Source organism: Carlito syrichta, unplaced genomic scaffold (assembly GCF_000164805.1).
Source record: "Carlito syrichta isolate Samal-C Ts95f unplaced genomic scaffold, Tarsius_syrichta-2.0.1 Scaffold314813, whole genome shotgun sequence".
Taxonomy (NCBI): domain Eukaryota; kingdom Metazoa; phylum Chordata; class Mammalia; order Primates; family Tarsiidae; genus Carlito; species Carlito syrichta.
The window spans coordinates 578,226-594,181 of NW_007258909.1; the positions used below are offsets into that span (position 1 = coordinate 578,226).

Here is a 15,956-nt window from a genome sequence, read left to right on the forward strand (position 1 = left end):
TCCCCTGTTGTATCCCAAGGGTCTAGAATACGCTTGATAAACAGTAGAAGCTTGATAAATATTGTTGAATGTATAGATGACTAGGAGAGTGAGTTAATCAGTTCTCAAGGAGTTTATTTCCCAGAACATAGGGAAGGGAGCACTCAACAGGGAGTGCTCTCTCCTCCCCTTGCCACTCCTGGTCTCTACGCTTCTGCATAACACATTGCCTCAGCCAGGGATGCGGCATCACACTAAGACTGTGGGTCATGGGGCCAGATGCCTGGGCTCAAACCTGAGACCCACCACTCACTCACTCACTGTGTGACTTCTTGCAAGTTACTTGACTGGAACTGTGGCTCCATTTTCCCAAATAGAAAGTGGAAACAATAATATTTATGACAGAGAATTGCTGGGAATATTAATTCGTTGATCTATGTAAAGCATCTGGCATGAAGTAAGTGCTCAGTAAACAAAGCAAGAATTAGGGCCAAGCACAGTGGCTCACACATATAATCCCAGCATTTTGGGAGGCCAAGGCAGGAGGGTTGCTTGAGCCCAGGAGTTTGTTTTTTTTTTAATTATTTTATTTTTAAAACGTGGGGTACAAATGAGGGTTAGGTACATACGTGGTCATCATACAGGTAAAGTGTGGGTACCCTTAATGATGTTGTGTCCCCTTCACCCCCCCCAAGCCCAGGAGTTTGAGACTAGCCTGTGCAACATAGTGAGACCCCCATCTCTACAAAAAATAAATAAAAAAATTAGCCAGGTATGGTGGCACACATCTGTAGTCCCAGTCACTCAGGAGGCTAAGGTGGAAGGATTGTCCAAGCCCAGGAGGTTGAGGCTGTGTGAGCCATAATCATGCCACTGTGCAACAGAGAACACTAATCAGCCTGGGCAACAGAGTGAGACCCTGACTCAAATAAATAAATTAATTAATAGCTAGAATTATATTTCTCATTTTCCCTGGCCTAAAAACTGCCCCATTCAAATAGCTCCTACAGAACTTACAGACTCAACTCATAGCTTCCCTCTAGAAACTTCTGTGTGCTCCCATGGTACCATCACACGACTTGCCACATTACAAGTATCTGTGTCTATTTCTCCCACTAGGCCCTGAGCTCCCTGAGGTCAGTGACTAGATTGCATTTATCAGTGGATCCAACCTGGTACTCAGGCCCTTCCTGAATGAGTGAATGAATGAACACCGAAAGAGTCTGTCTCACCTTCCTGCCTACAGCATGTTACCCTTCTCACACTGTGAACACCTAACCACCCCAGACTACCCCTATCTCCCACCCCCTATCTTCTCCCTCAGGTATGGCGCATGCCCAGGACTACCCTCTGGTCTTCTAGTCTTGTTCTGCCATATTGGCTTTAGAAGGAAGATACCCAAGTGGAAGATCCAGGTGAAGAGCCCTTGCGGGTTTTCTAGCACTCTTTCCACCTTGCTAGAGTTCTCATGATAGCAAATACCACCTCTACCTTGCAAAAGTTCTTTAAATAAGAGGGTCTTCCCGGAGCCTTCAACATCAGTTTCCTTTTTCCTGAGAGTGCTTATGAAGGCCCTTCTGATATGACCTTCAACCTTCCCCAATAGCCTGTCAAAAATCTTTGTCCCCTTAGGTGCTCTTTTTCTTTTGATGTGTGGATGCCAGATATTGGGAAATATTTAAATACCACAATATATAGGAAAAACCTAAGTGTATCTGGGAGATTTTCCAGTCTGAGAAGTTTCTATACAACACAATACAATGGTAAGACTGAGTGAGAGTTCCATAGAGAAACATCAAAAAAAAAAAAAAGTTTTGTTCTGCTTTTTTTTTTTTTAAAGAACAGCTTCAACTTTTGGGAGAGATAATCATGGATGCAAAGGTGGACATAGCTAAGGATTTGAAGCTGGCTGCAATGTACATGGGAATGTAAAGAATAATGCCAGTTGTTATGTTGGCGGGGGACACTGAATTTAAAAAAAGGTTGAATAAGATCTCGTTGCATGTACAAAGATCCAGGCTTCATAAACTTCAAGAGCATTCTACTGCTCTGATCTGGATATTGTATTGCCTGCTTTCATGATCCTGATGGGCACCATGATGTCAATACAGTTTCCTGTGATTCTGCAAGTCCCATTGTTCTGTATCATTTCTGCATTGACAAGGAAACAAGGCAGGGACACAACTCAAAGGTGGGTCCCAGTTTCAGTGATACTTGCTGTTGGCCTTGGATCTGGTACTCAGATTTTCTGTGTGTTCTGCATCCTATAAGAATACTGGTGTAAGCTGGACTATCTGCTAAGCGTCAGAAGGCACTAATTTGGGGACCATCCTATGGAGGCCTTGTACCCATCAAGTTCCTCCAGTGGTTTCTCATTCATACACACATCCACTGATTCCACAAATATTTAGTGGTAACCCCTTTACTAGGTGCCAGGGATAGAGTGCTGAAGCAAAGCAGACACAGTCCCGCCCTCATGGAGCTAACGCCTTGTAGAAGATGCAGACACTAATCAAACCCAATTGAAAACCACAACGGACACAAGTTTAAGTTCAGGATAAGTGTCTACAAGAGAGGGAGGTTGGTAAGGTTTACTTCTCTTTAATAGCTAGAAGAAGAGAAGATGGCAAAGACAAGCATTGCAAACAGAGGGGACAGAATACGCAGATGTCCTTTGGTAAATGACAGACTGGAGAGAACCAAGGATGAAAAGGGGAGCAGACAGAGAATAAAGGATAAGACCGTCATGTTAGATTTAGTCTGTCCTAAAGACAATGGAAAACCATTGATGGGTTTCTAAAAGGAGGAGAACTGATCAGATTTACTCCGATCTTGATTTGCGTGAAGTCTAAGAACAGATACACAACCTGGATTTCAGTAGCCAAAGGAAAGAGGAACCCTTCCAGGAAACATGGAGATACTGAGATTTCCAAAGAGTATGTGACATTTGAGGCAAATGGCAGTGTCCCTGGCAGGTGATGAGTGACCAAGTCCTAACACCGCACAAGCTTTTAGGGTATGGATGAGGCAAGGCAATTCAACAAATACCACCAGGCCTCTTCTGGTCTGGCACTGCTGGGGAGTCTCCCAGGCAACCTTCAGTGTGCTTTCCTCCCTGATCTGTCTCACCAAGATCAGTGAGGAGGGGCTGGGAGTCCCAACAATGAAACCAGAATGATGCTTGGGAGCTCAAGGGATATTCAGGTATCCTGGATGCTGTTGGACCCTGCCCAGCTCCCCTCCATGCTGACCAATGTGCCCAGCCCCTGGCTACTGTGTGTAATGGCTCACAGTTGCCCCCATGCCCAGATAATTGCCATCAGCTAGGCAGAAGCCACCAGCCTGGGAAGAAGCTGGGAGAAGTCACCACTCTACCTTCTTGCCTCCACTGCCATCAGCCTAAGCAGTGACTATTATTAGTCAACTAGGGCTGCCACAACAGAATACCATAGACTGTATGGAACAACAGACATTTATTTTTCACAGTGCTGCAGGCTGGAAAGTCAAAGACCAAGGCAGCAACTTCAGTTCCTAGTAAGGGCCCACTTCCGGCTTACAGATAGCTGCCTTCTAGCTGTGTCTTGCCATGGTGGAGAAAGAGTATTCTCTCTCTCTTCCTCTTCTTATAAAAACACTAATCCCATCATGAGGGCCCCATCCTCATGGACCAATCTAGCCCTAATTGCTTCCCAAAGGTCCCATCCGCAAATACCATCAGGGCAGGGGCTAGGGACTCAACGCACCAATTTGGGGGAGATATGAGATATTCCATAGCACTGACTTACCCAGATTAGGATAGACCAGGCCCCTGGCTCAAGATGGGACTAACTCTATTCTCCAATGCCTGGTCCAGAGCTCCTTCTAGGACAGGGCTAAAGTAATCTTCCTCGGAGGCCAGACCCTCACTGGGCTTCTCCCCTGTCCTGTGCTGCTTCCTTCACTCCTCTCTTCCGATGAGCAGCCCTATAAATTACTGGAGCAAAAATCTCCATCTCGGCTCTATTTTTAGAGAACTCAGCTAAAGTATCAGGGCGCTTCTATCATCAATCAATCAACAAGCCGATCTAAGTACAGACTGCCCAGCATGGTGAAGGGGCAATTGCAGGGCACTGTGATATGGAATCAGAGGCCCAGGTGCTCATCCCTGCTCTGCATATGACACTGGTCAGGCTGTTAGCCTTGCTGAGTCTTCGTTTCCCTTCCCTGTGATGGCAACACTACCTACCTTGGGTGACCCAGTATCAAAGCACTTGGACAAGCACAAAGTGCTATTAAAATGCTGGTCTATTTAATTCATGCTACCAGAGCCCTAAGCACACAGACATTCTGCCCCTAACTTTAAGGGAACCAAACTTTCCTCCCTTCCTTACCTCTCCTAATGGGCAAACTATGTCCCACAAAGATATGCTCAAGTCCTAACCCAGGTACCTGTGAAGTTGGCCTTATTTGGACACAGGATCTTTGTGCAATCAAGGTAAGATGAGATCATACTAGATTAGGGTGGGCCTCAATCCAATGACTGGTATCCCAATTAGAAAAAAAATTTTTTGAGGCAGGGTCTCACTCTGTCACTCAGGCAGGAGTGCAATTGCACAATCATGACTTAACACAGCCATGACCTCCTGAGCTCAAGTGATCCTTCTGCCTCCACCTCAGCCTCCTGAGTATCTGGTGCATGCCACCACACCCCACTTATTTTTTTATTTTTTATTTTTTCCAGAGACAAGATCTTGCTATGTTGCCTAGGCTGGTCTCAAACTCCTGGGCTCAAGCAGTCCTCCTGCCTCAGCCTCTCAGAGGGCTGGGATTACACCATGAGCCACTGTGACCGACCAAGAAGAGGATATTTGAATACAGACACACAATGAAGAACACCTGGAATGGTGGAGGTAGAGATTGAAGTGATGCATCTACAAACCAAGAAACATCAAAGACTGCCAGTGACCACCAGAAGCTAAGAAGGGTCATGGAGCAGACTCCTTCAATGCCCTTCTGAAGGAACCAACCCTGCTGTCACCTTGATTTCAGATCTCAAGCCTCCAGAGCACTGAGAAAATACATGCTTGTTGTTTTAAACCACCCAGATTGTGGTACTTACAGCAGCCCCAAGACATAGATAGAGCTTCTGTGTATGTGTATGTACCCGGACTGCCTGAGATTACTGGCTTGTGATCATGACTCTCAAAGGCCAGAGCATATCTATGATTAAGGGGAAGATGTTGACCTTGAACTTAAACATTGTTTTGTACCACATAAGAACAAAGATTCCCCAAGGAATGCCCATAAGAGGCAACGTAGACAAAGATGAAAGGAATAAATAAGGTGGGGGAAAGGCAGGGGAACTAAACAAAAACAACCTAGTATATATCGTACTTTTGAGTCAAACAGACCTAGGTGAGGAAGTGTGTGAGGAAGTATGTGACTCTCTAAGCCTGTTTCCTGATGGGTAGAATGAGAATAACTTACCTCACTAAAGTTGCTGAAAAAAATGAAAATAAGATACTGCCTATAAGTGCTTTGCATCATGATTGACACATTAAAAGACTCAATAGATGCCAACTATTGTTTTATTGTTGTTATTAATGGTGTGAATTCTTAAAGTATAACTTCTCTGAGCCTTGGTTTCTACATTTATAAAACAAGGATAGAGATATTTTGCAGTGTTGCTATGAGGACAGAAAGAGATTGCATGTAAGGTTTTGAGCTCTGCGCATCCCATGTGGTCACTAAATTTTGGCTTTCTGCAGTGTTTTTGAGCCAGTGTAGTTTCTAAATAATGACACTAGAGGACAGCAGAGTTTCATTTTGTCCTTAGGCACCGGGAAGTTTAGTCAGTTGGGAAAACCAGCGTCTCTTGAACCTCTAAAAGTGGAGTTCTTCCCTAGGGGCCCCAAGCATCCCACTGGGAAGCAGGCCACTGCTCGGAGAAAAAAATAGCGCAACGAAACACACATTTTCTAAAAGCTCACTGGGCTTCATAAACCTCAGTTTAAAAGAATTGTCTTTCTCCTACCTATCACCATACACAAAAATCAACTCTAAATGGATCAAAGACCTACACACAAAACCTCAAACTATAAGAACCTTAGAAAATGCAGGCACCACCCTTATGGAAATTGGAACTGGCAACCAATTCTTGATAAAAAATCCCAAGTGCCCACTCCACAAGAGATAAGATAGACAAGCGGGACCTCATCAAACTGAAAAGCTTCTGTAAAGCCAAAGAAACCATCAAGAGAGCAGGGAGACAGCCCACAGACTGGGAAAAAATATTTGCTAACTGTATATCTGACAAAGGCCTAACATCTAGGATCTACAAGGAACTCAAACGTGCCCAAAAGAAAAAAACAAACAGCCCCATGACAAAGTGGGCAAAATATATGAATAGACACTTCTCAAAAGAAGACATATGAGCGATCAAAGATACGTGAACAAAATGCTCAGCCTCACTAGTCATCAAAGAAATGAAAATTAAAACCACACCAAGATACCACCTAACTCCAGTCAGGATGGCCATCATCAATAACTCAAAAAACAACAGACACTGGAGAGGATGTGGGGAAAAGGGAATACTTCTACACTGTTGGTGGGAGTGTAAACTAATACAACCTCTGCAGAAAACAGTTTGGCTATTCCTAAGAGATCTAAAAATTGATCTTCCATATGACCCTGCAATCCTGCTACTGGGAATATGCCCAGAAGAACTCAAATCGCTATGAAAAAGATACCTGCACACATAAGTTTATTAAAGCATTGTTCACAATAGCAAAAATATGGAACCAACCATACTGCCCATCGAAAAAGGACTAGATTTTTTTTTAATGTGGTACAATGGAATATTACACAGTCATAAAGAAGAACAAAATTATGGTTTTTAAAATTAATTAATTAATTAATTACTTTTTTTGAGTTGGAGTCTCACTCTGTCACCCAGACTGGAGTGCAGTGGCCACTCCCGGCCACCGAAGCCTCGACCTGCTGGGCTCCGGCAATCCTCCCACCTCAGCCTTCCAAGTAGCTGGAACTACAGGCGCGTGCCACCATGCCTGGCTAATTTTTTGATTTATTGTAGAGATGAGGTCTCGCCAAGTTGCCCAGACGGGTCTCGAACCCGCTGGCTCAGACAATCCACTCACCTCAGCCTCCCAAAGGCGCGGGATTACAGGCTGAGTCACCGAGCCCAGCTAAGAACAAAATTATGAACTTCACAGCAACTTGGATGGACTTAGAGGCTATAATACTAAGTGATCTATCACAGAAACAAAGAACTAAGTATCACATGTTCTCACTCATAAGCGGACCTTGAACAGTTACTGTAATACTATAAGAAAAGGATTGGCAGTAGTAGAAAACTCCTGGGGGTGGGGAGGCATGACTGGCAGTAGTGGGAATCTGCCAGGGGAGATGCTGCCCTCATCAAAACACTGCCCTCATCAACAAGGGTACCTGCATAGTGAACATTTGTATATCTAACCCTGAATGGTACCCCACATCCTTGAAATAAATAATTAAAACTAAAATAAAATTCTTTTATAGGGATAAGTATTTTTCAATTTTTAAATGATTTAGATAAAGCCCTTCCCAACCCAGGGTTCTGTACATCATAGATTCGGAACCATTCTGAAGCCTCAGAAACAGACAAATTTTTGTAAAATCAATCCCTTCCATGATCAACTTTCTAAGTTACCAACTCATAAAACCTTCTTTAAAATATTAATTGCTGGCCAGGTTTGGTGGCTCAGCCTGTAATCCCGCGCCTTTGGGAGGCTGAGGTGAGTGGATTGCCTGAGCCTGCGGGTTCGAGACCCGCCTGGGCAGGCGAGACCTCATCTCTACAATAAAAAATAAAAAAAAAAAAATTAGCCGGGCTTGTTAACGCGCTCCTGTAATTCCGGCTACTCAGAAGGCTGAGGCGGAAGGATCGCCGGAGTCCAGCAGGTCGAGGCTGCAGTGGCCGGGAGCGGCCACTGCACTCCAGTCTGGGTGACAGAGTGAGACTCCAACTCAAAAAAATAAAAAATAAAATATTAATTGCTTACACAAAGTCTGCAGCAGTTTGTCCACAAGTCATAAGAGAGCATTCTTTCAAAGTTTTCATTCCATTCCAGGTCAGTTTGGTGCTGTTTTTGCCATGGCTCACAGCTGAGCCCTGGCCAGAGCAGCTGGACTCCAATTTGCTTGATTTTCAGTGTCAGAGTCAAGTGTGTCTTGACTGCTTGGATACATGAACCACAGACACCCCATTCCCATCTCCTCTCATTTGACTGCATCTTTTCAGCAGGCTGTACCAGCCCTCTTTCTAATCATTATAAAATACTTGAGAACACGAGGGGAGACCCCTAGAAAACCAGAATTATCTTTTGGAGTGTCGACCCCTTGTAGTACACTCAGGATTTGTTTCTTCAGATCAAACTGTTGACCAAAGTTTTTATCTTGAAGTTTTGAGAAGGTTGTGTCGCAATTTGTGGAAGAAATGTCCCAAGTTGTGGTAAACAGGTAACTGATTCTTCCACCATGACAATGCAGCCAACATTGTGCTGAGTGTTCAACAGTTTTTGACCAAAAGTGTCATGACTCCCATGCCCCACCCTTCCTATTCGCCCAGTCTCACTCCGAGCAACAATTTTTTTTTTTTTTTTTGGTTTCCCTGGATGAAAAAAGACCTGAAAGGGAAATGCTTTGCCAACATGGAAGAGGTGGAAAAAAAACAGCAGAAGCACAAAAAGGCACCAAAATTGACAAGTTCAAAAACTGTTTTGAGCAGTGGGGAAAGCATCTCAATAAGTGTATTACATCAAACAGAGAATACGTTGAAGGTGACTGAAATTTAAACATGTGAGAATAAATACACATTTTAAAATAAATAAACCATGGGTTTTTGAGGGTCCCTAGCAGGGACCAGCATAGTCACCACCAGGTTACAGAAAGGAATATTTCAAATATGTGGAAAGCCCTGGAGTACTTCCTGGATGGCACACCCCATCTCTCCTTCTCCCTAAGATATCATATTCTCCCAAATTGAGACCCTTTTTCCTCGCTGGGAAAGTCTGGGGAACAATGGAGTTTCCCTTCTCTACTATCTGAATAAAGGCAATGGAACTGCACACCCCAAAAGAAACAGAGAAAGAGTGGGAAAGTGAGAGGGACAGAAGGGGAGTTAGGGACACCTGTGAAAGTCAGAAGTCTAAGGGATTCAGGCGACCCCTCTCTGAGCTCAAGGCAGCCTGCAGTGCTCTAGCTTTGGGGGTGTAGTTTCTAAAGACCCCACTGCAAGGAAGGCCTGTCACGGGGGGCAGAAGCAATGTCACACCCCCTGCCTCTGCCCCGCCACCCCATTTCTCCTCCATCCTCCCCTCCTCAATCACACAGGTCAAACAAAGCCAGCACCCAGTGGAGTCCCAGGCCACCTACCGACAACGATGAGGACTTCCCCGTCGATGTGCGCCTGGATGTAAATGCGGCCGCGTCGCTCTGTATGGTCAGTGCCACAGAGGCTGGGCACATTCATCACGCAGCGCTTGTGGACGTTCATCATGCAGGCTGCACGACAGAGAGAGGGGCATGGCTCAGGATGGCCAGGTGGGGGCCGCAGACATCTGCCCACGGGAGGCCCTTCCCGTTCCCCTCCTTCCAGGTAGCTGAGACTAACCTGCCCTGCCAGATCTCATCAGAGGGGCTTCTCCAACTCTTCCCCACAATCCTTGATGGACAAAGGAGATGGAACTTGTCTGCTCCCCGTTGAAGGCCAAGGGTGTGGCCTGAAGCAGGCACCCCCAACACCCCAATGGCGCTGAAGCCAGAGTAACTAACTTCAATGTGGCCACTGGCCACATGACTGAGGGAAGCCAGGGTGGGGAGGTTGGGGGAGGTAGGGAGAGGTTGTGGCAAGGACTTGGTCAAGTGTAAAACAGCTGCATCCCCCCCAGTCTTGTGGGAACATCTGCCCCAAATTGTCAAGGTTTCCCATTTTTCAAGATAAGCAGGGATCTCGATTTGTAGGTAGCATCTCCTGATTTTAAAATATTGACAGCTAATAGGTTGGGTTCCCTGGAAAGAGTCAGAGATGGGGAGCTGCAAGCATGGTATTTTGGGGGAGTTCTCTGGGAGGCAGGAGCTAGCTCACCATGTGGATGCAATCGAAGCTGAAGGTAAGGGAACTCCAGAGTTGAGATGATCCTTCAGGGTCATCCCAAACTGAGACAAGAGGCCTTTGGAATCAGCCAAAAGGTTGACCAAGAATCACCCCCTGGGAGGGACATCACCTTGGGCAGCTCCCCGGGGGGAGGCACCACTGTGACCTGCAGCAGCTGGGGGACAGGGAGGGGCTCTGAAGAGGGGGTCTAGGCCAACCGTAGTGTCCACTACAACTAACTACAAGGAAAAAATTTAGAGCCAGGGTAGGGTAGGTGAAATCTGTCTGTAAACTGAATCTGTCCCGTTGACATCTCACGTATTCCAGGATAAATACGTGCTCCTCCACAGAGCATTGGTCTGTTTCAAGGCAGCGGTGACTTCCCCTCAGTCCTGGGCAACAATGGCTGCTCCAGGAAGGTGTGTCAGGAGCCTGAGGCTGACTTGCTCCTTGGCCCACATTTCAGGAGATCCCAGGGAGCTGGATCAGGGGACACGGGGAAGCCCCTTCTCAGCCCACGAAGTCCCAGGGGTAGCAGTTTGAAGATAAAGTCTGGAAATAAGTTGTGGGGAGAGAAAGGGAGAACCCCCTGGGACTTAAGCTACCACCCACCTCTGTCTTTGAGGCATGGGTGTCATCCCCATGAGGTAAGAGGAATGAGTGTCCTACAGGCAGAAGGCTACAGCCTAGTCTCCCTGCCCATATTGTCCATGTCTCCCTGGGGGCCTGCCCCATCCACCATGTGTGTCTCTGTGGCTCTCGCTGTGTCTCTGTGCCTGTCACTGTCTCTCTGTCTCCACATCACTGCATGTCTCCACCTTGTCTCTGATCCCCTGCCTCTGCCTGGGCCTCACTGCCTCGGTCATGTCTGCGAATGGGTCTATTCCACTCTCTGCACTTGTGTCTGGTCTCTTTACCTCTCTCCTTCTCCATCGGCATCTCTCTGCCTCTGTGTCTCTGCCTGTGACTCTCCATGTGTGTCTCTGTCTCTGGTCTCTCTCTGTCTCTACATCTCTGCATGAGCCTGTGTGGGGGCATCTCTCTTGATGTCACCTTCGATCATTTTGTCTGTCTGTTCCTCCTTCTGCCTGAGTCTCTCTAGAGCCAAGCCTCTCTGGAGCTGCCACTCCCCGTGGCTCCCTGCTGAGTCACACGTGTCCCTCTGTCCCTGCACCTGTCTCTGTCCGTGCATGGGTATATGTGTGTCTTGCTGTCTCCCTTCCACCCTGTCTATCCTCACATTCCTCTCTGTCACTCTTGGACCTCTGGGCCTCAGGACTCTAGGGAAGGGGTAGCTGCATCCTCGTGAACTACTCAGCCTGCTCAGGCCAACAGACCTCTGGGAGCCACCAGCATTTTTGGCCCCTTGTTCCTTTGCAGCCTTGGCTCTCAAAGCCTGCCTGCCACCATTCCCACAGGCCATTAAAGCCTTTGCTTCCGAAAGGAGTTCTATCCTCCTCTGCCTTTCCCATGCAGCCTGGGCAGAAATTCACACTCTTCCCTCTTCTGGCCCAGACTCGTGGGTACTGTGGGAGGCAGGTCTTCTCTACGAGAGGAATGTACCAGTTCCACATCTCAGCGTGGAAAGCAGACATGGTGCCTGGCTGCAGAACGGCCCGAATTTGCCCATGCCTCCCAGTGTCCACCCTGTAGACTGTTCCCACACTGACTGTGAGCCTCTTCATGTGACTTTCTTTGACCAATGAAACAGGAGCAAACAAACATAAGCAAAGACATGAAGCATGTCTGCCAACCCCCAGCACTCAGGACCCCGTGACCTCTGTGCAAGCAAGTCCAGGTTAGCTGCTAAGGAGGAAAGACACGTGGCCTAGCCATCCCTGTCACCCAGATGACAGGCCACCATCCTTCTGACATGTGTGTGAGGTCACCCAGGTCCAGACCCCCCCCCCCCCAGCCAACCTGCTAACCTACCACATATGGGTGAGTAAGCCTGGTCAACACCCACTGAGCCCAGCCCAGACCCAAAGGATTGCCTCACAGAGTCAGAATGCTAAAGAGATGGGGACTCTTTTAAGCCACCACAGTTTGGGGTGGGAGGATCATTATGCAGAGATAAGAAACTGGCACACCAGCCCCTCCCAGGACTTGGGAGAACAGGCCGCAGACTCAGAACCCAAACCATGAGGAAGCAGCCTTTCCCGTGGCTTCTGTCATCAGCAGGGCTGCCAGAGAGGAAAAGTACTTACTGTCACATTTCATCCCCTGGTGGATGAGTCCGTACAGCAGTGACCCACAGTGGTCACAAAACGTGGGGCTGGAGTATGTGTGGATCTTAAACTTGTGTTTGCTCCGGGGGTCCTAAGGCCAAGAGAAACAACAGAAGAGTGTCAGTGTCGCATGCCCAGGATTCACATTGTGAATTCATTCCATGATTCATCAAGTCCCTGGAGAACCCATTGAGAACTGAACTTGGTCCCCAGCATTCATCATACCTGTTGGGGCCATGGCTGGAGCCCAGACAGGTGCTGGATAAACTGTTGTAGATGGCTAATCCGCCATTTGGACCCACCTAAGAATCCAACATATCTGCTCCTGCCTGCAGCAAGGCCTCCAGAGGCGGCAAGACAAAGTAACAGATGCACCAGTTAAACAGGCTTCCTTGGTCCTATCCCACTTATTCTCCAAGCAAGCTTCTGGAGTGATCAGAAACCCAAGTCTGGGCATGAAACATCCCTACTTAGAGGCCATTTGCCAGTTCCTTGTCACTAACAGAATAAAGTTCAAAGCCCAGTGAATAATCTACAGGTTGTGCAGAGAGTGCTAGCTTTCCACCAGCATTCATGCTTCCCTTTAATAACAGAACTTCTGAATTTGACCAGAGAGTATGGCCACCCACACAGAGGTCACATTTCCCAGCCTCCCTTGCAGCTTGGTGTAGATGTGGCTAGGGGCTGACTCCCAGTCAAAGGGATGTGCATGCTTTGGGATCATTCCCTTAAAAGGAATGTGTATGTGCCTTCCTGTTCCCCTTCCCCTTCCCCTTCCCACTGACTGGAAGATGGTGAGAAATGCAAGGGACCACCTGGGACCGAAACTTGGAGCCAAGTGTGGAAAGAAGAAAGGCACCCTAGCAGCCTTGGCCTTTGTCCCTTTGGACTGATACCTGAGAGAAAACCTAATTTGTGTCTTGTTCAAGTTACTACACTTTGGGGCAATTTCTTTCAGCAGCTTACATGGTTCCCTAAGTAACAGACGTGGCTTTCATTACCTGGCAGTGTAGTATAGTGGTTAAAGGTACTGATTTGGAAGTACAAACTTCCTGGGTTCATCTTAGCTGTGTGATTTTGGGCAAGTTATTTGATCATTTTGTGTTTCTGTCTCTTCATCTGTAAAATGGAGATAAAGATAGTGCCCACCTTATGAGACTGTTGGATGAATACATGAATTAACCCATGTAGAGGCCCTAAAACCACCTGCACGTAGCAAGCAGTATAAACTTTTGCTTTTTTTTTTAATGTCAGGGTCTCACTTTGTTGCCCAGGATGGAGCACTGTGGCACAATCATGGCTCACTACAGCCTTGACTTCCTGGGCTCAGACAATCCTTCCACCTCAGCTTCCCAAGTAGTTGGGACTACAGATGTGCACCACCAGATCCTGCTAATTTTTTTATTTGTAGAGACTAGGCCTCACTCTGTTGCTCAGGCTGGTCTCAAACTCCTGGGTTCAAGCAATTCTCCTGCCTTGGCCTCCCAAAGTGCTGGGATTACAGGTGAACCACCACACCCGGCAACTTTTGTATTATTATTACAACTTCCCCAGTGTGACCCCTGAACCATTCCCCATCCTCACCTTCCCCCTACACACACACACACACACACACACACACACACACACACACACACACACACATACAATGTTTGTAGCTCCCAGAGTTCATCTATACTTTCAATCATGCCATGCCCTTCATGACCCTCCGGCTCTGAATGTTCTTTCTTCTTCAAGAAATGCTCTTCCCTCATGGCTCTTCTCTTTCCCACCCCAGCCTAAAAGCTGCTTTCTCTGTTAGTCAACATGTTACCAACTCTGTTAGCAGTACGTTGCCAGAGTTAATAACATGGGCCCTAGGTCTCAACCCTGGGCTGGTCTGACACCATTGCCTTTGCTCCCTGCTACCCACTTCCTCCCTCATCCATTCACCCATTCATGCATATTTATTGATGCAGGTGTGGGTGCCTACTTTAAACTTACATTCTAGCAGTGACAGAAAATGAACAAGTAAGCAAATACATAAACAAGACACAGACATTCTTTCATGTGCAATTAAAGTGATGAGTGTTTCTCCTAAGGAATTTGAAAATAATCCTGTATCTACTAGAATTGCTTACTTTAAAAGATTAAGACAGACAATATCAAGTGTTAGTGAGGACAGACCATAAGCTGGAACTCTCCTAGGACTCAGTAATCTGACTTCTAGATGAAATGAAAACACATCCATACAAAAATCTGAATGGGCAGGTTTAGAGCCACTTTACTTACAATAGCCTCAAACTGGAAACAACCCAAATACTGTTCAGTATGTAACTGGATATGGTGTGAGTTGTCCGCACGATGGAACAGTCCTCAGCAATGAGGAAGAATGAGCCACAGATGTACACAACAATATTCACGAACCTCAAAACCCTCGTGCTAGGACAAACACGTCACACACAAAGGGCTACATGCTGTGTGTTTCCATTTATATGACCTTCTGGAAAAGGCACAGCTCCATAGTTTTCATAGACAGAAAACAGATCCATGGTTAAAGGGATCAGAGGGGGGAAGGGAACTGACTGCAAAGGAACAGCACGCAGAAGCCTTTTTGGTGTCTGGAATGGTCTATATATCCACTGGGATGAATCTTACTGTAGGATTTTTAAACAGTGAATTTGACGGCCTGAAATGTGAACTCAACAAAAGGGCTCCCAGTCCCCAGTCCCTGCAGGCTTTGGAGACTTTGCATCCTTTTTTTTTTTTTTTTTTTTTGGGTAATGCTTTGGTTGTATACAATACTGGAAGCATCTTCTTAATGAGTTGCAGTGGTTCCTTCCTGATAGTCCCAACCTCTGTGGTCAAGCGGACAAAGCACTGGCCCTTGTAGAACTTGGGATGGTCAAGGTTGAGAATCTAGGTTGTCTCTGCTCTGGTAAGCAAGACCCTACAGTGCTTCAGCTGCAGAAGGACCCCAGCAATCACCTGTCCTGCCCAAGGATTGAGGTGGTACCCTTGTAACACCAGCAGGGCTTGGAAATCCCAGAACAAACTCTAAAGTCTCCCAACTGACAACTTCACCAGTCACGTCTCCATCCCTGAGTAATGAGGCTAAATGAAGAGATCAGCTTTCTAGAAAGAGTCCCCCAGCTCTGTGCCACAGAGCTTCCCATCATGCCTCTCCTAAAGGCATTCACCTTAAAGTTGGGAAACCAGTGCTTCAACCCTACCTAAAAGAAGCCATCCCTGTTCACGATTGGTTCTGGCCTGTAGGGGGAGCTCAGGGCTTCTCTCACTCCCTTAACCTCTAAGGAGGCAGAGAACTGAGAACTGATCAGGTTGACTCTAAGATGCGAACTGACCTCGTGGGTGGGTGTTTGCACAGGAGTTAACACGTGCACTCGCCATCTTTCTCTTTCTCACATCCCTTACTTCTCTCAGGAGGTTGCAGGTTTGGGTCTCATGGTCTTGACCCGAGATGTTGCTAGAGTGGCCCAAGCCAGCTCCACTAGGGACCCTGATGCCAATTCTCTCTTTTCTTGGCTCTTGATCTCTTCTGGGTTCCCTGACATTATGACTATTAGAAGCCAAGATCCAGCCGGGCTTGGTGGCTCACGCTGTAATCCCATGCCTTT

At 46.9% G+C, this 15,956-nt stretch overlaps 1 protein-coding gene across 1 annotated transcript in view; it reads right to left on the bottom strand.

Annotated features, from left to right (window-relative positions):
- LOC103274580 (protein kinase C beta type-like) overlaps positions 1-15,956 on the bottom strand; it is a 204,809-nt gene that overhangs the window by 11,646 nt on the left and 177,207 nt on the right. The window contains exons 4-5 of the mRNA XM_021705915.1: positions 12,319-12,430; positions 9,391-9,519 (exon numbers count right to left, since the gene is read on the bottom strand). Coding sequence (XP_021561590.1) covers positions 9,391-9,519; positions 12,319-12,430 — 241 coding nt within the window. The remainder of the gene's footprint in view (positions 1-9,390; positions 9,520-12,318; positions 12,431-15,956) is intronic.